At 40.6% G+C, this 22987-nt stretch overlaps 2 protein-coding genes across 2 annotated transcripts in view; one reads left to right on the top strand and one right to left on the bottom strand.

Annotated features, from left to right (window-relative positions):
- The first annotated feature begins 2727 nt into the window (after window positions 1-2727).
- On the top strand, window positions 2728-4545 carry LOC149465749 (general transcription factor II-I repeat domain-containing protein 2-like). The gene has a single exon (XM_089673453.1). The coding sequence runs from the start codon at window positions 2728-2730 to the stop codon at window positions 4543-4545; it is 1818 nt and encodes a 605-aa protein (XP_089529579.1).
- A 1755-nt stretch (window positions 4546-6300) lies between these two features.
- Window positions 6301-22987, bottom strand: part of CHD6 (chromodomain helicase DNA binding protein 6) — a 192410-nt gene continuing 175723 nt past the window's right edge. Inside the window, exon 37 of the mRNA XM_089673251.1 lies at window positions 6301-21788. Coding sequence (XP_089529377.1) covers window positions 20904-21788 — 885 coding nt within the window. The 3' untranslated portion in view covers window positions 6301-20903. The remainder of the gene's footprint in view (window positions 21789-22987) is intronic.

Here is a 22987-nt window from a genome sequence, read left to right as displayed (position 1 = left end):
AAAAATAAGATTGATACAATTTGTGACGAGATCTCCACTGTACAGATATCTCCCTCACCCTACACTCCTTGTCCGCCTGCACAATCTATACTTCCCTTGTTTAGCCCACCTATCCACCTGCCCCGTTCTCTCGCAAATACTACGGTAACCCTCTGGCTCTATCCTTAATTCTTTAACCTATATCTTCAATCTCTCCCTTTCTATTGGCATCTCCCCTAACTCTATAAAACATGCACTAGTTACCCCCATACTTAAAAAGACCTCACTGGACCCCACCAATCTTGACAACCCAAGACCCATCTCCTTACTCCCTTTTGCCTCAACTCCATGAATGTCTAGTCTACAACTGACTGAGCTGACACCTTATTAAGACACTCCACAGAAACTGCTCTCCTAAAACTGACAAACTACTTACCAACCGATAAAACCAATGGCCACTATTCTGTACTCTTACTTTTGGACCTCTCTGCTGCCTTTGACACAGTTGACCACCCCCTTCTCCTCAAAAAACTCTTATTTACTTTGTCTCTGTGACTGTACTCTCTGTTCGTTTGAATCTTACCTATCTCACCACACCTTCAGTGTCACTTACAACTCTACTTCCTTCTCTTACTGTCAGGGTCTCCCAAGGTTCTGTCCTTGGACCTCTCCTTTTCTCGATCTACACTTCTTCATTAGGTCAGCTGATAGTTTCCAATACCATTTCTATGCTGATGGCACACAAATCTATCTCTCTACTCCTCTGCTCACCCCATCAATTTCCTCACATATCACCGATCTACTAACAGACATATCAGACTGGATGTCACACCATTTCCTAAAACTCAATCTATCCAAAACAGAGCTCGTATTTCCTCCCCCACGTGCCTCTTCCCCCGATTTCTCAGTCAGGATCAACAGCACCACTATCAACCCATCTCTGCATGCCAGGGTGCTAGGGGAAACCCTTGATTCTGAACTATCCTTTCAGGCCCACATCCAATCCCTGTCCAAATCATGCCGCCTCAACCTCCGCAACATCTCCAGAATATGCCCCTTTTTAAGCAATGATACCACAAAGCTCCTAATTCACTCCCTGGTTATCTCTCAACTTGACTACTGCAACTCCCTCCTCATTGGCTTACCTTTACATAGGCTATCCCCACTGCAGTCCATCATGAATGCTGCTGCCAGGCTCATCCACCTTACCAACCATTTAGTGTCTGCTACCCCTCTCTGTAAAATCCCTTCACTGGCTTCCACTCACCCAACGAATAAAATTCAAAATACTAACAAACTTACAAAGCCATCCACAACTCTGCCCCCAGCTACATCACCAACCTGGTCTCAAAATATCAACAAAACCACTCTCTTCAATCCTCCCAAGACCTTCTGCTCTCTAGTTCCTGTGTCGCCTTCTCCCATGCTTGAATCCAGCACTTCTCCCATCCTATGGAACTCCCTACCCGAATCTGTACGGCTATCTCATAATCTGTCCACATTTAGAAGATCCCTGAAAACCTCTCTCTTTAAAGAAGCCTATCCTGCTTCTACCTAGTAAACTGCCATTTACTTTCTCCATCAGCTCATCCCCCCCAAAGCTATTACCTTTTGTATCACTCAACACTTCCTCCTACATTGTAAGCTCTAACGAGCCGGGCTCTCTGTTTCCTCTTGTACCAAATTGTATTGTAACTGTAATGTCTGCCTTCATTTTGTAAAGTGCTGCGCAAACTGTTGGCGCTATATAAATCCTGTATAATAATAATAATAATAATGACTTGTAATCTGCTTACGGGAGGGGGAAAAAAAGCTGGAGGGGAGCTGGAGGGAAAATAGTCACAGAATGAATGATTCAGGAAGATCCTTGTACTTCAGGTAGTTTTTTTCTCCAACAAGCCCTCTGAAGAGCAATGAGCAGCAAACTAGTGGCATCACCAAATCCCATAAGACAGGCATGTCCAAAGTCCGGCCCGCGTTCCGGACTGAAACGGCCCCACAGGTAAGCTACCCAAATATATAACTTACGGCCCCCGGTAGTGATTCCCTGAAAGCTACTGAGGACTCCAGCGATCTCTAGCTGCGGCACTTGACAGCATCAGCTGGCGCAGAAAGGAAAGCCCAAATCTCGCGACGTCCGAGATCTCGTGAGATTTGGGCTTTCCTTCTCTGTGTGCCGGCTGATGACGTCAATTCCCGCTTGACAGATCCCTGGAGTCCTCAGTGGCGTTCGCAGAATCACTAGTGGAGGACCGTAAGTTATATATTGGGCAGCTCATCTGTGGGGTCCGGAACGTGGGCCGAGGGACAGTGCAAGGAGAAACAAAGCCCAAATCTCGCGACCTCCGAGATCTCGCGAGATTTGGGCTTTCCTTCTCCCTTTGCTGGCTGATCACGTCAAGTCCAAGTCCAGAGAGTGCTGAGCCTCCACAGAAAGCCACAAGGGCCACCATTAGGGCAAAATATTAAAAGTAAAAAAAGCAGACAACACACTGACAGGCAGGCCGGGCTGTGCTCAGGATACATTAAAGCAGACAAGGGAGCATATAGGAATCTGGTAGCAAGCTGTAATATCCTTCATTAACCCCTGACTGTCCATCACTGTGCTATAATGCCATGATTATCTGATTTGTTACTATTGCACAGCCTGCTATTGTCTGCCTGTGTTACAGTATCCTATCTTTGCTGTTCCACCCTCTGCTCCTCGTAGTCTCTACATAACTTCTCCCCTTCTGGCCAATTTTTATAATGGCAACTACAAATAAGAAACGAAAAGTTGACAGTGAGGGCCGCCACTTCCAGGACAGGTGGAAAGTGGAATATTTTTTCACTGAAATACGAAATCACTGTGTTTGTCTGATATGCCAAGAGACTGTGGCTGTTTATAAGGAATTTAATATCAAGAGACACTACCAGACGAGACATAGCACATACGACAAGCTAACAGGGCGCGACCGCAGTGAAAAGTTGAAGCAACTTGAAGCTGTTTTAATGTCACAACAGCGATTTTTTACAAGAGCCCATGGATCAAATGAAAATGCCACAAAGGCTAGCTATGAGGTGGCAGCGTTAATTGCTAAAAATTGCAAATCTTTTGCTGAGGGTGAGTTTATCAAAGAATGTATCATGAAAATGGTGCAGAATATCTGTCCCAAGAAGAAGCAAGAGTTTGCCAACATTTGCCTGGCTCGTAACACTGTAGCAAGGAGAATTGAAGAAATTTCATCAGATATTAAGAGACAGTTAACGTCAAAAGGAGTTGATTTTGACTTATTTTCAATAGCCTGTGATGAAAGCACGGACCTCTCTGACACAGCTCAGTTGCTGATTTTTCTGAGAGGGGTGGATGATGAAATGAATGTGACTGAGGAGCTGCTTGACCTCCAGAGCCTTAAGGACCAAACAAGAGGAAAAGATTTATTTGTCTCTGTTAGTTCTGCCATAGATGACATGAAACTGCCTTGGAACAAGGTTACTGGGATTATTACTGATGGGGCACCTGCCATGACTGGTGAACGAAGTGGATTATCAACCCTAATCTGTAACAAGGTGATTGAAGAAGGAGGCAACGCTATCAAACTTCATTGTATCATTCATCAACAAGTTCTCTGTGCTAAACATCTCAAATATGATCATGTTATGAAACCGGTGCTAAAGACCATTAATTGCATCCGCTCTAAAGCCCTGTGCCACCGCCAGTTTAAACAGTTTTTACTGGATATCCAGGCTGAATACGAAGATGTTTTATATCATAATGATGTAAGATGGCTCAGTCGGGGGTCTGCACTGCAGAGTTTCTACTCTCTCAGAAAGGAAATTGGAGAATTTTTGGAAACAAAGGGACAACCGATGCGAGAACTATCTGATCCTATTTGGCTGGCTGATTTGGGGTTTCTAGTCGACATAAAGCATCTGAATGTACTGAACACGAGTCTTCAGGGCAAAGATGCAGCGGTGAACCAGCTTTATTCACACCTCAAAGCCTTTGGAACAAAGCTGCAACTTTTCCTAAGGCATTTGTCACAAACGCAGCCCAATACTGTTCACTTTTCAGCGTTGCAGGAAATAATGAACAGTTTTCCACAGGATGATATCAGTGCACAAACGAGCAGGTATGCAGCGGACATCGTATCTCTGGCTGGGGAGTTTAAACGGCGCTTTCAAGATTTTGCAGCTATTGAAAAGGAGATCAGCATTTTCTCCTCTCCATTCTCTGTTGACCCCGACAATGCTCCAGATCAGCTGCAGCTCGAGCTCATTGAGCTGCATTGTGACAGCGAGTTACGCAGTCGTCACCAACAGCTCTCTCTTGTGAACTTTTACCACCAACTGGATAAGATCCGGTTTCAAGAGATTCGAACATTGGCTAAGAAAATGTTGAGCTTGTTTGGCTCAACATATTTGTGTGAGAAGACATTCTCTGTTATGAACTTTAACAAGAACCGTGTGAGGACAAGACTAAGTGACTCTCACCTGCGTGACATTTTGCGCATCAAAACCACGGCCTTTGAACCAGACCTAGTCTATGTGCTGCAGTCCAGATCTCAGTTTCACCCTTCACATTAGTGCAGGCAAGTTTTTTTTTCAATTGAGAGGAATACATTGTAAAATCTCAGTTAATGTCAGTTGGTCTAAATCAGTTCTAAATATATTTGAACACATGTATACTTGGTGTTATGTTCCTGTTCACATTTTTTGAACTTAAAAGTTGACAAGACAACCTTCATACTTTGTGTAATGTACTTTCTAATGTTCCTGACATATTTCAGCTTCCTGTTTTTTTGAGATTAAAGGCAGAGTGATTTAACACCTGTTTAGATTTGTCATCCAAGTCACAAAATGAAAAGTATGCCGTTTTCAATAAACTTTTGCATAAAATAGTTCATTTGTATTTAATTTTAATGGTTCATCAGAATGTCGGGCAAAATGGTCGGCCCTCGCACATGTTCACTTCATCAAATCTGGCACTCTTCCAAAAAAGTTTGGACACCCCTGCCATAAGAGTATTCAGAAACACTTGTGCCATAGTTGATCTCACAAAGATATACAACTATTGAGCTAAGGAATGGAGTGCCTAGGTGCAGTTGTGGAATTTAAGAAAAAACGTACTTCAGGAGTACTGCTAAAGCTATCCATACACCATTTTTGATCGAATGTCCATATGAAAATTCAGAAAAATCAGCACGTTCTCTCAACATCACTGTGTCAACCTATTTCAAATGATAAAATTAGAATTTTCCAAGTTTCATTACAGTAAGTACGAATTTTCTCAAATGAAAACCAAAATTCACATTTAGTTTTTTGTTTGAGAAAAAATTTCCATCCTGTTTCCTTCGAATTTCTTGTCTCTACAAGCAAAAATTAAAATCAATTTAACACGAACCATTATAAAAAATGTTGTACTAAATTCTACTGTTGTATGGTCAAGCTTTAGGCACAAACAACATTTAATTTCATAGATGTTCCTATCAGATAACCATTTTCTGATAGGAACTGAGCTCAGGTGCAATTAAAGCTGGTCATACATGGATCGAAATTCGGCCAGTTCAGCAGGGACCGACCAAATTTTGATCCATGTATGGGCACCTTGGTTGTACCAAACTAGATCAATTAATCGACTTGTTCACAACCAGCCTGTCAGGTTTTTCCTGAACAATTAGTTCTGCTTTGCCTCTATGATCCTTGAAGCTGATCTCTGCCCTATTAATCATTGTGCTCTGCCAGCGAGGAAGGCTCCCTACCAGCAGAACACCATAGCTTTGCGGGAGAAATCCATCATCAATACTGACTGTGATCATTAGGGGAAACCAGCAATCTTCTTTCCTTCCACCTGTGGTGGAAGGAAAGAAAATTGCATCATCTGTGGCCTGCCTTAGACAGAACACGGTTATGAGAACTTCATGCCAGAACATCAAAGCACCTTCATAGACCAGTGAAGCAGTCATTAAAAGACCCAATACCTTCTACATTGTTTTCATCTGTGCAAAGATTTCTTTAACAATATGGTGAAATTAAAAATATATAGTAGACTTATCATATTTACTACATTTTAGAGACAAAGGATGAATTGAATTGACAATTATTTGGTCAGGAAAATGTAATCATCTGTAATATATGCAATTCTGTTCTGATGTCTTCTGAACCATGGCTCCTACATTTGGGAACAGATGATTTGATTAACTTGTGTCTTTCCCCACTTACCCAAATAACTGGCTGAAGACACCAGTTACCACATGACGATCCACATTCAAAATTCAACATGCTCACAAATAAACCCACGCTTGCACCCCAGGCATTTCAAAGTGTCACAAAACACAAATATTATTAACATAATTTTTTTATGTAGTAAAGTCCCAGATGTCAGCATCAGGATGAAGAAAACAGATCAGTTACTTGCACAGTTAACATAGTCTTTCAAGGTCTTAATTTCAACATATACATCATTAAGAGTCCCACGTGTATAAAAGACAAGTGACCATAAAGGAAAAAAAAAAAAAAGCATCAAATAAATAACTCAGCGGCTGAAATGTTAGGTCTGTTGTTGACACAATCTGGACTGTTCTGATAAATTAGTAACACTACAACAAGAAAAAAAAAATGAACAGAACAAACAATAGTATGACGAAAAGTGTGAAAATTGGATATGACAGCAGAAGAACAAAACTGGGTTTTAACACTTGTATGCATTCAAGGCAATTCACTTGTGTTTGAAGAGTCTGCAGTGTACAAAACCAAAAGTGTCTATTTTAAAGTCACCAAATGGAGTTTTTCAAACCATGTTTTTTTGTACATCATGGTATATACGTGTGTGTGTGCATGAATGTATATACATATATCTTTCCAAAGATCTATTGTGCGTTTTTTTTTTTTAGAGCAAGATAAAAGTCGAGAGAGAAAGTAATCACAAGAATGTGATTGAAGCTTGTGAACATTGGGGTGGTTTTAACATTTACGCAGTCCTGCTTTACTGTTGTGGAGCAATAATTTCCCCAAAAATAATACCTAGACAGCTTTAATGAACCCTTGTTACACAGTAATCAGACTCAATGAAATGAAGCAGCAGTTCTGTTATAGCTTGACTTGCACCAAATGTCTTGGATTTACAAAACACTGTTTTACTGTAGCCAATGTGACAGTTTACACTTGAGTTCTTTTTCAGAGCTGTATGCTGGGCAACTTTTGTGGTTTACAAGTGCTGACAAAAATCCATCATTATCCTAGTAATAAGGTTACAGGGTCTCTAATGGCAATATACAACAGACACAAAAAGCTGAAGAACCCACCTTGAACCAAGATGCTGGGGATTAGAAAGTGTTAGCAGTCTGTTACAACCAATGTAACACCTGTTTTTTTTCATATCATTGTAGGAGTGTTTTTTTAATGAAAATGGTTCACAAAGCAATGGTATGCACAACTGGATTTTATGACTTCATCAGAAAACAACTCTGTTCTATGGATCAAGCACGTTTCCATGTATTTAAGGAATATTCACAACAGATCATGAAATAATGTATTTAGAGCACCTCGGTAACAAAAGTGCTTTATTTAAATATTGGAGCAAGCTGTTATAGACCATGGTTCTATGTTTGCACACAATGGCTCTTTACCTGGACACTCATGGCTGCTCTTAAGGCGGAACATACATGGATTGAATTTTGACTGGTACAGCAGGGACTGGCCGAATTTCGATCTATGTTATGGTGAGGCTGGTTGTAGACAAGCTGATCGAATTGTGTACAACCAGCCTCTCGAGTTTTTTCCCAAGTGCTCAGTGCCCCGGCAGAACTATTCATTGTATTCTGACATCACAGATGTTTCCCTGCTATCAGAATATACACACACACATATATATATATATATATATATATATAAATAACAGTACAGCGGGAATGATGCCCCATCCACACATTTGAAATGGATAATTTTTTTTGTTCAACCAGAAGAAAAAAAATTAACTGTATGGCCTGCTTTAGTCACCAGCTGAGGTACATACTCTTGGTTATGCTGCTATTTATTTTCCCACCTCCTGTCCGGCCGTTGTATATAAACGTCAGGACGGTGGCAGTGCAGGGTTGGGTGGCCGTTTATAAACAGCCTCCCAGCCCCTTGCTTGTGTGCGCTCCCTGGGAGCGCGCAGCACCGCGATCTGGTGCCCGCAGTGGAACACCGATCGTCGTACGGGACCTCTGTGTGAGGTCCCGATCATGTGATCACTGATTGGCCAATCAGTGATCACATGCAGAGTAGTAAGCAAGATGTCACTTCTGACATCATTGCTTACTACGTGTGAAATCTGTGAAGGATCACAGAGGTCACATGGTATAAGGTTATTCACAACAGCCTTGTACCATGTCAATCAATCACAGCTCACACAGTAGTTCTCAATGGTTGCAAGAATGCAGCCAGAGAGAAGGAGAAATAATTGCCTTTACAGCATTTATGGGTGTAAAAGTAATCAGTGTAAAAAAAAAAAAAATCTTCATCACCCCCCACAAGTAGTACAGTGTCACCATGGTGACACTGTACTGCTAGGGTGACAGTATGTAAAAAAAGAAAAAAAAAATATAAAAAAATAAAATAAAAATGTAAAATTTTTTTAAAAAATATAATTTTTAAGTTAAAAGCTAATTTGGGTTTTTTTTTTACTAAAAAGATAACGGAATAAATTTTGGCCAAGATTTATGATGAAATATTATTTATTTGCAAAATTTTATAAGAAAAACATTTTTCCAAAATGTTTTGACTTTTTCATTTACATAGCAAAAAAATAAAAATCCCAGTGATGAATAAATACCACCAAAATAAAGCTAAAAATGCTAAAAAAATTCATATGGGTACAGTGTTGCATGACCGTGCAATTGTCATTCAAAGTGTGACAGTGCTAAAAGCTGAAAATTGGCCTGGACAGGAAGGGGGTAAAAGTGTCCGGACTTGAAGTGGTTAAGAGTAGCAAAGAGTGCAATTGGCAGGATAGAGAGAGTCAATGTGAGTAAAACACAGGACCAAGTCTTGTACAGTAAAAAAAAACAACAAAATGGGTAGATTATTAAGGTATTCACAATCCCTTATTTCGTGGCTTGGTCTGACAATTTACATTCTCCTTTTTTGTCTCAGAAAAAAGGTTAATTTTATGTCCCTGGCATTTCATCCATCTTTTCCTGGCTGTCTCATAATCAGCTCAAACCCTGAAATTACTTTCTAACACAATCTAAAAATCTAGGTCTTCGAATTAAGTGTGCAAAAGCTTAGTGGACTTTTGGCCTCATTCAATATAGAAAGCGAATTTAAGAGCCACAATCAACCAATTAAGATCCGTGGTATTTGAATCTGGCTTCGGTAAAGAGATTTCTGATTGCTTGAACCTGAGAATCAGCACGCATTTTGTTGAATAATTAACAATACTGGCATAAACGTTGTAGGCAATACTATAGTTCAGGGCGACATGACTTTCCGTTTACCTGTTTTCCTTACCATTACTGCTAGAAGGGTGCTTCTGTGGGGGCTGGTTGCTTTTATTACTCAGCAATTTCAGCGCAAAATAAAATATATTTTAAAAGTACAGCTAATACACCAACATGGACCTGAAAACCCTAATATTAACATGGTAATCCCCAAATATCTTGCACAAACATTTGTTTTTTTTTTTCCTACTAATTTTGTGTGTCTAGCTGATGTTCTGAAGCCCCTCCAAAATCACCCCTGCTATGGTCTTTTACCACCCCCCCACTCCCAATGTGGAAAATCAGATAAACACACCAATACAATGTGGAGAAGTATGGCAAAGGAATCCCAAGTCTAAATCCACCTCTCTGCATTTTGTACAAATCACAGCCCTGAAATAATCACCAAGTATTTATTCCAAATCATGCTAAATTAACTCTTTACAGACGGTAAAAATGGGAACTATAATAGGTTATTTTTTTTAAGTTTAGACTTTTATGTTTTGAATAATTTAAATACCATTAACATGACCTGTTTTACAAATAAACATTTATCCTGGGGTATACCCATCACACAGAATTTACAATGTTAGGGGTTTTCTAAACAGAGCGCAACAAAAGCTGTTTGCCTTTAGGCTCTCTCTCAGCTTGAAATGTTGTAATATAGGGTAGATGCACCTATAGTAACATGTTACATCCATATGTAGGGTGTAACATGTAGCATGATCGTAATCATATCCCTGCCTCACCCCCCAGAACAGCCTCTTCTGTGAAAGCAGGTGGGTGTTCTTCCCGCAGCCGCTGACCTGTGAATGAATAAACTACATGTCCTGTCTGCCACCACGGCAGACGGACTTGCAGTTCACAATGGACTACAAAACGTGCTATCAGTGCCCTCTTAGTACACTGATACTTCCTGCAGTTCAACAACTGTCTGCCCATACACAGGTATGGGCAGAGAGCTGTAGGTAGTGTCTATAGGAGCCTGACACTGTACCCACAATCCACTTACTGCAGGTGAAATGCTTTGCAGGCTCCAGTGTAAAAAAATAAACCATTTGTACCTGCAAAATTATATGTATTTATTATTATTTTTTTTTTTTTTTACTAAAGGTGACCTTGGCCATTAAAGTGTTACCAAACCCAGGACCCTGCATATACTATATCTGGTCTCCCACAGTACACAGAACATGGAAATGCAATTATTTTAGTTAATATAAACTGCTAAATACCTTTTCTCATCAGCAGTATATATAGTCTTGTGCCTTCTGTCAGTGTCCGGCCGAGCACTGGTTAATCTTACAGGAGGAGTCTTCATTCTCGTCTGACTGTCCTATGAGGCTGCATAACCCTTGACCCTCTGTCTGGACTGATTGAGAGGGTGCATGTGATCAGCACAAGGCCAAAAGGAATAAAAAAAAACACTAACCATACACACTAAACAGGGTATATGCAAAGTGACCTCTAGAGCTCTGTACTATCAGCAGCTGGATTGGGGACATTAGAAGACGGGGAGGTTCAGAGAAGACAGGATCAAACAGCCTTTTTATACAATGCTTAGGTTTAACCCCTTAGGTTCCACAGTGAGTATAACAAGCTTGCTTTACTGCATATACAGACTGATTTTACTGTTGTGGGTTTAGTAACACTTTAAGCCTTTGGAAAAGAAGAGGAAAGGGTCGAATTACTGCTGTGATTCATTTAATTGTTTGTGTATAAACTGGGCCTGAAACTTGGCAAAAAAAATAAATATATGCAATACCACTAGACATTCCCCTTATCATTTTTACACTAGTACTGGTCACACTCAGCTGGACTTGTTCTGCAATGCTGAAGATGACATTTTACCACTTATCCAAGTGGCTTCCTCCACCTAGATCAGGCCATATAGTAATGGCTACTGGAATTTATTTTACAGTCCTGAACGTAAAACTGAATGATCAGATTGCCTGAGCATGCACATATATGATGTGGAACAAGAAAGGAAAGCACAACTAGATATCTCTGGTGTTTGCCTTCGTCAGGGGAAAATGCTACCTTCCCCGCCAAACCCCAGGGCATTTGGCCAGGGGTGTCTAATGCCTCTGTTGAAGGATGCTGACAAGGGCAGATCAAGTGCCATCTCAGATCTATAAGCACCTGCTGAATAATTCTGAACCGGCACCAGGTATGACTGCTGTATTAGAAATCTGTTCTGTAAATTGTACACACTGTTGGTTTTAAGGTATTCAAAAGAACTAAAATGTATCAAAAGAACACTTTTTTTTTGGTTACCATTTCTATTTTATCTACAAAAACCTTGGCTTGCTACTCTTCTACAAATTCCAAAGTACTTAGTCAGATATACAATATATTAAACGGCGTGAAGTTTCTCAACCTAATCTACTTTGTACACTACGCATTATATATTTGAAATGGTAAAACACACAGACTTATATTAAAATATTGCATTAGAGTTTAAATATTTTATATATAAATATACATATATACACACTCACACACACACACGCACATATATACACAATGGGAGTGGACATTTTACTGGAGTCCACAAAAATGAACAGAAAGGATGCTGGACCCACTAGCTTCTTATAGCTCTTAAGAACTCTGGAGATCTCTACACAGGTCCTCAGCTCTAGCCATCAAGAACTCTGGAGATCTCTACACAGGTCCTCAGCTCTAGCCATCAAGAACTCTGGAGATCTCTACACAGGTTCTCAGCTCTAGCCATCAAAGGCAATCCAATTCTCTTTAGATTGCAAGTTATTTTACAAAAGAGAAGTGGAAGTAGGGACAAGTAACTGCTGTGCAGCATTACACTCCATTGATATTTAGTGGCTGTAGCAGAACCAAGAACTATAAAAGCAGATGCCAACCCGTGCATGGATTCAACTCTCCATTGTCCACACATAACTGAAATATTAGCTTTGCATGGTCTTGGCCTTTTAAAAAATAACCAGCTAGACGGCAAGACACGGCTGTAAATTTTGGTTGGCAGTACTTCATGAAGTATTCCACCTAAGGGACACTTCATTGAATGAACGTGTTTGTTACACAAAGAGAATTTAAAAAATAAATGTCCAGAAATGTGTTATTTGGGATACAATCTGCATGATTTCAAGTCTTGGCAACATATGAGGACATCCCTTGCAAACTGCAAGCAAGATTTTGGAGTGAATTGATCTTCAGCATAGACCAGAACATAACACGGGAATCAGCAGTCTATTTCACAATCTGATGAAGCTCAAAGATTTTGTGGGATGAAATGAAAATATCTAGGACCATGTCAGGGGGTTCTTAACTGTTAAGAGATGAGGCTTCTGTATATCTGTTTTTTGTATTTTTTTTTTTTTTATATAAAGTATATAAGCAATAGTGTTCAGAAACAACAAAAATAACCTCTAACTTCAGGACCATAACGCACTTTTCCAAACTAGAAGAGTATTTGAATACCTTTCATGGGTGAACATGAACTAGTTTTAAGACACGAGCAGATATTAAAATAAGGGAGTGTATAGTTGGAACATAAATTACCTATATGCAGTTGGCTTTTAGCTTGGTAGCCTGAAAGAAAAGCTACCAACTGCTATTTTGGAGCTTAATTTACCTAACAAAGCAAAGGGTGCAAAGTGAAATCAGCTGTGAATGTGGTCAGTAGCTCTCTCACATAATGCTGCTTTTGCACTTAGATAATGGTCTGTATAACCATCAGGAGAAAACTTAGTGTGCAAAACTTTTTCTTCACCCCAAAGTGCTAATGTCACCCATAGATCTCTTCAATCTCCTAAAAGACCACTCTAAAGATGCCATGCCCTTTCCTAGTCTGCCTTTTTCAGTGATGTGCAACTGACACTTCCTAAGGTTCTGTGCAATGCTAACTTTCTTAGACCAGTTTCACATGGGCTTCAGCTTGGATAAGAGCAGTATAAGTAGCAAGCTGACAGATGTTGAAGATTTTAAAGCACCCTCCAGCTTCAATTTGTAAATGCTGAACACAGATTCCAATGGGCGTGTTGATTGCCATTTTAAGGAAGCTGCTAGCAGGCTTCAGCCCTTCTTGAAGCTTGTTGAAAGCCTGCTGAAACCTTCTATCAGTGTGCTTAAAGTAGCAATCAACACTTCCATTAGGATCTGTGTTCAACATTTACAAACTGGAGTTGAATTATACTTCAAAAGCTTCAACAAAGCTTTCTGAAAGCTCTGCAAATGATTTTTCAAAGCTTGCTGTTCACACTGCTCTTATACAAGCTAAAGCCTGTGTGAAACAGGCTTTAAACTCAATACTTGCATAGATCTAGACATGTCATCCTAATGTTTCAGGGCTTGGGTCTGAAGCCTGTGTGAAACAGGCCTTAAGGTCAATAAATCCATAGATCTAGACATGCCATCCTAATGTTTCAGAGCTTGGGTCTGAAGCCTGTGTGAAACAGGCCTTAAGGTCAATAAATCCATAGATCTAGGCATGCCATCCTAATGTTTCAGGGCTTGGGTCTGAAGCCTGTGTGAAACAGGCCTTAAGGTAAATAAATCCATAGATCTAGGCATGCCATCCTAATGTTTCAGGGCTTGGGTCTGAACCCTGTGTGAAACAGGCCTTAAGGTCAATAAATCCATAGATCTAGACATGCCATCCTAATGTTTCAGAGCTTGGGTCTGAAGCCTGTGTGAAACAGGCCTTAAGGTCAATAAATCCATAGATCTAGGCATGCCATCCTAATGTTTCAGGGCTTGGGTCTGAAGCCTGTGTGAAACAGGCCTTAAGGTAAATAAATCCATAGATCTAGGCATGCCATCCTAATGTTTCAGGGCTTGGGTCTGAAGCCTGTGTGAAACAGGCCTTAAGGTCAACAAATCCATAGATCTAGACATGCCATCCTAATGTTTCAGGGCTTGGGTCTGAAGCCTGTGTGAAACAGGCCTTAAGGTCAATAAATCCATAGATCTAGACATGACATCCTAATGTTTCAGGGCTTGGGTCTGAAGCCTGTGTGAAACAGGCCTTAAGGTCAACAAATCCATAGATCTAGACATGCCATCCTAATGTTTCAGGACTTCCAGTAGTAAGACATTGCATGATGGATACGGGAGAAGTTCAGGTATTTTGGGAAAGCAGGTGAGACCTGAAACTGAAAGACTTGGTAACCAAGGTTGCCTGTTGGTGTTACTTTCAAATCCTTTCCAATCTTCAGCTTTGGGACGTGGGTTTGAAATGCATGTCAATTCCAGACCAGAGGATTCACATTTACTTTAAGAGTCCATGCACACTAGGTTTCAAAAATGCTGCTTCTACAGGAGTTTTGTGTTTTGCCTGTAGAAGCAGCTTAATGTTATCCTATGTGTCCGTGCACATTAGGATGTTTCAGAGGCATATTGTAAGTTTAGCGTTTGGAGGCAGAAAAAAAAAAGGCTTCTGGTTTGCGTTTTTGAGAGGCGTTTTCTAACAGAAAAACATGCTAAATGCTCCCAAACACCTGTACAAAAACACTCTATATGAGTGTTTTTTCTGCCAAGGGAGCTGGCATTTTTTTTTTAGCCCAGCGTGCATGGACCCTAATGGTACAAGGCAATGACAGTTCTTGGGCTGCTGTGCATTTTGTATTTTGAGTTGCATTTGCATTGCAGCCAAAGCAGATCAAACACATCCTTTTTCATTTAAATGCATGCGTTTGATCTGCACGGTGCAAAAACTTGAGTTTGACAAACTTGTGTACAAACGTCCTTACTTTCCATGGAATCAGCATATACTGAAAAAATTTGACATGCTGGCAACACCTACACAAGATAGCACACAGAGACTTATGGTTTAATACTCGCCATACTGTTACTACTGTACTGACATCTACAGATACTATGGAGATGAAGAGATTTGAGAGTCCCATTTACCTGCCTGCATTTACCCAAGGTGAGAGGAATCTACTGTGATGCTCTATATAGGTTTTACCAAAAGCTCCCAGCATAGCTCCTGTGTACATGGGACTGTAGCACAAATAGAAAGGTGCAAGCATACTAGTTTACTTTTTTTCCAATTGATATCACATACATATTTGGAAAGTATTTGTTGTCTTTTTATACATAATTTAGTTTTGTTTTTTTAAGGCCTTTTTTTCACATTGGCGGCAGACTTTACCGCGCTCTGAAAGCCAATCCACACTGGAACGCTTTTCAGGCTGTGGTTGATAGTTTCCAAACATTCAGCAGGTGACACTGCCACCACACTTGCATGCCTGTTTGAACAATCCCAATGGGGATTTTTTTTCTTTAATCCCAATGGGGATTTTAAACTACATTAAATAGGGGGGGAGGGAGTGGGGTCTTTAAAAGAGGTGCCAGGGTCTCTAATTACTGCCGTGCTTTAAATCGCTCCAAATTCCAGTACCTAAAACAGCCATTTTTTTCTCCATTAAAGCATTCCATATCAACATGGTGTTTCAATAGCAAGGTGCATACAGCAGCTGGAGATTGATTTTGACCAATCCAGTGCAAGATTCAGACGAAAATGTATGCGCCATTGGCTGAGCTGCAATAATGAGTGCACGCTAAAACACTCGGACACCAGCGCAGAGAAAACCCAACAGCAACTATGTGCAAAAAAAAAAGAAATGATAAAAACATTACCAACGTAAAGTTTACAAAGCAGCCTGCACAAAAGGGAGATAAGACACAAAACAGCAAAGTTACACATCAACTGCAACGGCTTTAAAAAAATAGAAGACAGCACTTCTGCCGCTCTGTCATTACCTACTAGAGGACAAAATCATTCTATTTACTTTTTTCTCTTTAGAAAAAATGAATATATGTTTTTCTCAGTTATTACTTAATATATATATATATTTATATATTTGCATCTATGCTACCAGACTAGTAACCATAATAAAATAGGGGAGTACTTCTAAATAAAAGAACACTTGATTCTGTAGTGATAATAGCCTCAGAACAAGAGGTGGCACAACAAACAGTTTCAAAACCAGTGCTGAAAATTAAAGCGGAAGTAATCCCATCGATTTAATTGTCCTTGTTACATTTGAAGCCATGCATCTTTTTATAGCTTTCACAGTTGCCAGTGTGCTTATTCCAGCTCTCAGCTGAACTTAAAAGTCCTCAAATGGCTGATGTCATAGCTGGTAAGCACCGTGTCAACTGAAGATCTGAAAAAAAAAAAAAAAGGCTAAGGTGACGTCTTCAGATGTAAAGGATAGCAGGATTTAGGTCCGCTTTAAGCCCAATAGTTTTCACTTCCTCTGGATTAGCATCATCCAAAAGTTTTCTTTGGGCTCATGGTCATGGCTGCCCTTAACTACCCGACAGTCAGAATTATGCCGACCCAGAAAAAAATATGCAGAACAGTAAGACAGCCTTTTCTTCAGCCTTCCCAGTCTGCATATTTCTTCTGTGTCCTTGACTCACAGCAATGAAAGTATTGGAACTAGGAGTCAGCATAACAGCTAGGCAACCAGCATTTTCAAAAGGTGGTGCAACGAGAGCTCCTGCATTTCTCTTATGACAGGTCTCCTTTAAGTGCTTCTGGGTCACAGCATGTGAAAGCAGCCATCTTTTCTCTCTAGTGAAAGCAGATGACAAATCTGAGCAGACCTCATTCATAAACGTGTCTGAAGGAAGAGCGGTTCTTGTTGTCCACAGCACTAATTTACCGCTTCACTCTCCCACAATACACCACAAATTGGTTTTACATTCAAAAGGATTTGTATTTTTGTCCACTACGTTTTGAGATCTACAAAGTGTTGCCAGGAAGCAGAGACAGGCTGGTGACCTGACTTTTCTCTACTTCAGTTAACATGATAACATTTGGTTATACTTCAATTCCCCTCAACTTGGGATTGGGCAGTGAAGCAGCAATAGTGGTTTACCCTGTGCTCTCTCCTTCTGCCAGCATGTTCCTGGTCAGCCCAGATGCATGCTGCACAGACAGACATGGCTCCTGGTGCTGCCAACTCCCTCTACCAGTCTGCTGGCATGCGGATTATAGCAGGCTGATTCCATTCAGGTACATTGGTTGCTTTTAAAACAAGATTTGATTATTTTATTGAATGCATAACTGTGAAAATTGAGTGTTTTCCTTAATAACTGCTTGGGGTAGAGCTTTAACAGACTGACCACTTTGTCAAGTTCACATCTATATGAATGATTCCCAGCAACATATCCCCATAATCGCTTCCCATGGTCAACCAAAACTGTGGGCAATAGGTTACTTTCATTCATTTTTGAAAAAGCTGGTTGAATGAACCATTCATTTTTTTTTTCTAGTTTCTAAGCCCCCGTTATTCATATGCTGTGTTGCATTCCCCATCAACAAATATAAGATGACTGAGTACAGGCTCCAAGGCAGGGAGTTAAGAACCTGAGAGGCTACTTCGTCCTAATATTTGCCCTAGCTCCTACCGTATCACATTTAATTAATGCTCCGCTAGGAAGCGGATTTAGATCTTGGGTCTACAGTGTTCCCACCATACCAGGTCATCCATATATCCAGCAGGAATTTAGTTCCACCACAATAGCTGGCATCTGGAGTAAGCATACTGGGCCCAGAAGCACTAAAGACAGAAGACCCCTTTGTCAAATGCCAAAGAGTATAGACCCTTTAATGTATAAGCCCACCATTGCAGGAACAAGCCCGGATCACCTCCTGTCCCAATGGGGAGTTTTTTTGTTTAATAAAGAAGCAGCCCTTCTTAAATCTTGCACTACTGCTGCCATCCTTCAACAAAAATCATGAATGCTACTCTACAGTGTTTTTCTACCTTTAAAATGTATATATAATTCTATACATAATAATTGAGCAAAAAAGGCCAGGCCTTTGATAGCGTTTAACAAAATAAGGTGACAATCCATATCAAGTGCTCCTTTCCTTAAATTTAAGGAGAACAGGAAATTGGGAGGGAGGGAAAAATGGGACAAGTAAAATGGGACAGGTAAAATGGGACAGGTAAAAAGTGCCTCATGTTTTTAAGGGTGCTTAAGATTAAGGCTTTTTTTTAGTTGCTGTACGACAAGAATCAGGAAGCGTTAACACTACAGATAATGCTGAGCAAAATTTAACATTCTATCCAATTATATCTTGTAATGAATTTCTACTAATATAGGAACTCTGTTACAGCTTAAACCTGCATTGTTACGATTAGGGTTTCTGTTCGGTGTGTGCCTGAGGTCTTTTATGTAAGCTGCTGGTGATCTCCATATGAACATTGCTTAGTCCAAAACGAGTTTCAGAGTGAGTTAGGTAAAGCTGCCTACTTTCAAATAATAAATCTGTAGCCTAAGAAAAAAAAAACAAACAAAAAAAAAAAAACCCTCCACCCAAAACAAACAAAATTTTCTAAATAGATATAAAGCAATGTGCAGTAACCTATTGGCAGTCTCCTGATCCAATTAGCGGTTGTGATCATAGTTTGTATGGCCAAATGAATGTATAAAAGCTGCACTTGAAGCCAATCTCCTTCCCTTGCTGCTCTGGCCTGTTGGTTCTAGACATCAGCCCTACCAGCAATATTCTGATTCAGTCTATCACAGCAAATGCTTAGGAGAAAAATACGTGTTTGCAGACATAGTAGCCCATTTGCCGCCACTTAAAAAGTTCATCTTTTCAAGGAATCCTTTAAGGAAATGTAAGTAAAGAAGCTCATGTTAACGTAAATTGAAATTGGGACCCAATGTTTTGCAGAGTACATTGTTTGCTGCATGTTTGTGTAACATTTAATTGTATACCCGAAGCAGAACTGAAAATTTCTTGGGATGCCTGCATGAACAGACTGCTCTCTATTGAAGAACATAAACATTCATCTTAGTGCTTGTGTACACTAGCTTGTTTGCTTTTCATCCCATACCATTCACTATGGATGCAAAAGCAGCTTGAAGCAGCTTAAGCCAGCCATTAATGGTTGGAATCTCAGCCGGTTCACCAGGAACCGGCAGAGATTAGAACCATGTATAGGGCAGGCTGAATGTACCCAGATTGATTGAACAATCAACTTGGGTACAACCAGCCTGCCAGATTTTACATGCAATTATTGCTAGCAGCAATCACTGTGTTCTCCTTGTGGGGACGGCTCCCCCCGCCAGGAGAACACAATGGCTCCGCAGGAGGGATTCCCCCATCAGCACTCAATGTGTTGATGGGGGAATCGAGTGATTTTCTTTCCTGAACCTTGGGATTGCAGGAAAAATAAACACTCCGTCTATGGCTTGCTTTTGGAGGTGGCTAATTGCAAGTCAGAAAAGGTCAGGACAAGGTTAAAAAAACCCCACCTTATACAGAAACTTGGAGGGACCTCAGAAGAGCCTCAAACTGATCCCAAACACAAGTTGAATGCACCTCAAAGCACGTTGCATTTTCCTGTCTACACAAGCTGTTAAGTTGCTTACAGACTGGAAATGATCTTTGCCCAGTCTGGTCATTTTTCATGAACCAAACAGCAAATCTATGTGGAAGCAGCAGATAGCCCCAGTCAACGATTCTTTGGGGGAGAAGCGTTGTGTTGTGCCTAAAAAACAAGCACATCTGAAATGATAGTTGCCCAGGTAAGCCAGCACTGGGAGACACCTCCAACCTCCACAACTACATTCACATTCATGTTCATGTGACAGAAAGCCAACAGAGATGCCTCTATGCAGTTATTCTCCATGCACCTTCTTATAGCAAGCGTCTCCACCATTTGTGTGTAAAATGTTAGGGCATGGCCAACCTGCAGCAGTCCGTGCCATTCCTTCACAGTGAAGGGGGTGCCTTCTCTTTCAAATCTTGGCAATAAAATGTGGTTAAAGGGGTACATGGAGATCAAAGAAATGTAATTTGCCTCTAAACTACTATATTACTTTATGTCCTTAACCCAGTCATGGGTATCGCTTCCCTTCTTAAGCTGAAGGAACGACACTACTGATTCTTTTGACAACACAACAAAGAGATGAACCTTTTTTTTTTCTTTTTCTTTTTTTGCCTAACTTTTTGTAACTTTTATGTCAGGAGATGATGATTGCGAAAAGGTGTTGACCACAGAACCCATTTCACGAGTTTAGGAAACGAATATTATACATTTCTCCTCTCTGTTTTAAGCTGATTGTAAACAGCACCAATCCTATTGCTTTAGCAAAACGGCTGTCTTTGGATGAAGGGCTTGCTGCTTTAAGGCATTGTGCTACACTGTGCCTTGAAACCAAGAGTCTGGTGTTCTTAAGTGGAAAAGATGCAAATTAATAAAAAACAAAAAAACAAACAAAAAACCCCCAAAAAACAAAAAAGTGGAATGGGGAAAACAAAACCTCAAAAATGATTCGGTTTTCCCACGACACCCGCGTGCTGTGGTTTAGTCTACCCTAAATTAGAGAGCTGTTACAGGCATACCAGGGGAGAAAAAACGTGGAGCAGTTTAGGTAGACTAATGGACACGCCAGAAAGCTAGAAATAGTCATGAGAGAATGAACTCACAAGTCACAATTTTCTGGGGAGAGGGGAGATTTGAGGGGATCAAATTTCTAAATGATATTGTCCGGAGTCTCTCTTAAAACAGAATCGTCCTCTTCTCTCTCAGATGCTGGGGTCTCACTTTTATCTACACAGTTCTGACCACTGGGAGAGGGCTGCTCCTGGTCTGTGGCTTCGGTTAAGGATACCGACTCAGGTTCAGAAGTCTGGGGGTCTCCCTTAACCTTCTTCTTCCTCCTCCGCTGTGGGTCGTGGACACCTACCTCTGATGTGCGGTTAGATTGAACCCCTGGTATTGCCATGCCGATGCCCGGCGACAGGAACATGGAAGGGTAAAGCAGACTTGGGGACATGCCAGGGATAAGGAATGGGTTAAAAGCTACAGGGCTACTGGTAGTCACTGTGGGTTCTGTTTGCTCTTTAAAAGCAGCACCTGCTATCTTCTCCGCAGGCGCGGCATCATTTGGACTCTCCTGGGATGCGTCATTGTCCTCAGCAAATTTCTCCGTTTGGGTGATGCCACCTTTTATTGTGCTTCCTAAAGATGTTGGCACAGAAGCAGAGATGGGAGAGTTGATAATTCCGCCAACGCCAAACATCTGAGGCATGGCAGTCATGCCTGGGAGCATCATGGGCAACATACTCAACGTGCTCTTTACATCCTCATTGGCAGACACAGCTGTGAATCCTGTAGGAAAGCCTACGAGTCCTGTTAAAGGAATACCCTGCATATTCCTCATGTTCTGCAATCCCACTATATCCATTCCAGCTATTAGGCCGTTCATGAAAAGGGGATTCAAGTTTGATGAAGAAGAATCGGTTCCGGGGGGTTTTAGTAGATCAGTACGGGGCCTCCTTCCTCTTCTCCTGGGACCGGGGTCATGAAGTAGGGGTTCAGACAACACTCTACCGAATTTTGCTTCCGGGAGAAATCCCTAAATTGAAAAAACAGGAAGGAAAGAATAAAATTAACTTGTGTTAAATAAGAAAAAAAAAATTAATAAAAAAAAGTTAGAATAATGTAACTAATGAAAATATTAAAGCTCAGCTATTTTTAATATTTAATTTTCTTACTATGTCCCAGGTTAGGAGGTTTCCTTTCACCGACAACCACTAACCCGCCCCCTCCCCCTATCCTCCCTGCACTTCTTGTACGAGTGTCACAAGCACAAAAACTGGAGGAAAACTAATAAATGAAATTTTAGCTGGAGTTAACCTGAACTGCAGGTTTCCAGAGTTTAGGAATCTTGACCCCCACTGCAGGCAGCGATTCCTCCCACCGACCTCTGTCACTACTGTGACCTCAAGTAAAGTAGTAGTTGATGGGAGGAAACACTGAGTGCAGCGGGGGACCAGACATTCAGTATTCTTGGAAGGGTCTGTTCCCTAAGAGACTTCCTCAGAATTCTCTTTACTACTGCAGCAGCCATCAACATAGACAGAGGAGTTTCCAACTAGTTTTAGCAGTTCAGTAACTTTTTTTACTACCTGCCTAAAGCTGCCCTTTATGCACAGTTGGCCATTAACGGAAAATGCTAATTAATCAGTATACCCTTCTGCGCTATGAACACAAATAATCACCTCAAATAAATGTGTAAATGTACAACTGCTGATTTTATATATATGGCCATATATACACAAACAAACACATACACAGCGGGTAAAATAAGTATTGAACACGTCACCAATAAAGCTGCTAGAATGGCCCAGCCAATCACCCAACTTGAATCCAATAGAAAATCTATGGAAAGAACTAAAGACCAGAGTTCATAGAAGAGGCCCACGGAACCTTCAAGATTTCAAGACAGTTTGTGTTGAAGAATGGGCCAAAACCACATTTGAGCAATGCATGCGACTAGTTCTCCATACAGGAGGTGTCTTGAAGCTGTCATTACGAACAAAGAATTTTGTACAAAGTATTAAATACATTTCAGTTAACGTGTTCAATACTTTTTCCCTGTGTCATTCCAAATGCAAATGTGAAGCCAAAAGATCAGCATGACAGCAGAGCAACTGGTATCTGGGACAAACATCAGTTAGCATTTTTAAAAAGTTCACCAATGGTAGCATACTTACTTGGTTTGCTTTAAAAATAAAAATGTAGTGTATATTCATATAATCAAATTCAAATGAA

The sequence above is a fragment of the Staurois parvus genome, unplaced genomic scaffold (assembly GCF_062004578.1).
Source record: "Staurois parvus isolate SC_StPar_1 unplaced genomic scaffold, SC_StPar_1.0 ptg000137l, whole genome shotgun sequence".
NCBI classification, from domain to species: domain Eukaryota; kingdom Metazoa; phylum Chordata; class Amphibia; order Anura; family Ranidae; genus Staurois; species Staurois parvus.
This window is presented reverse-complemented; position numbering and strand designations above follow the sequence as displayed.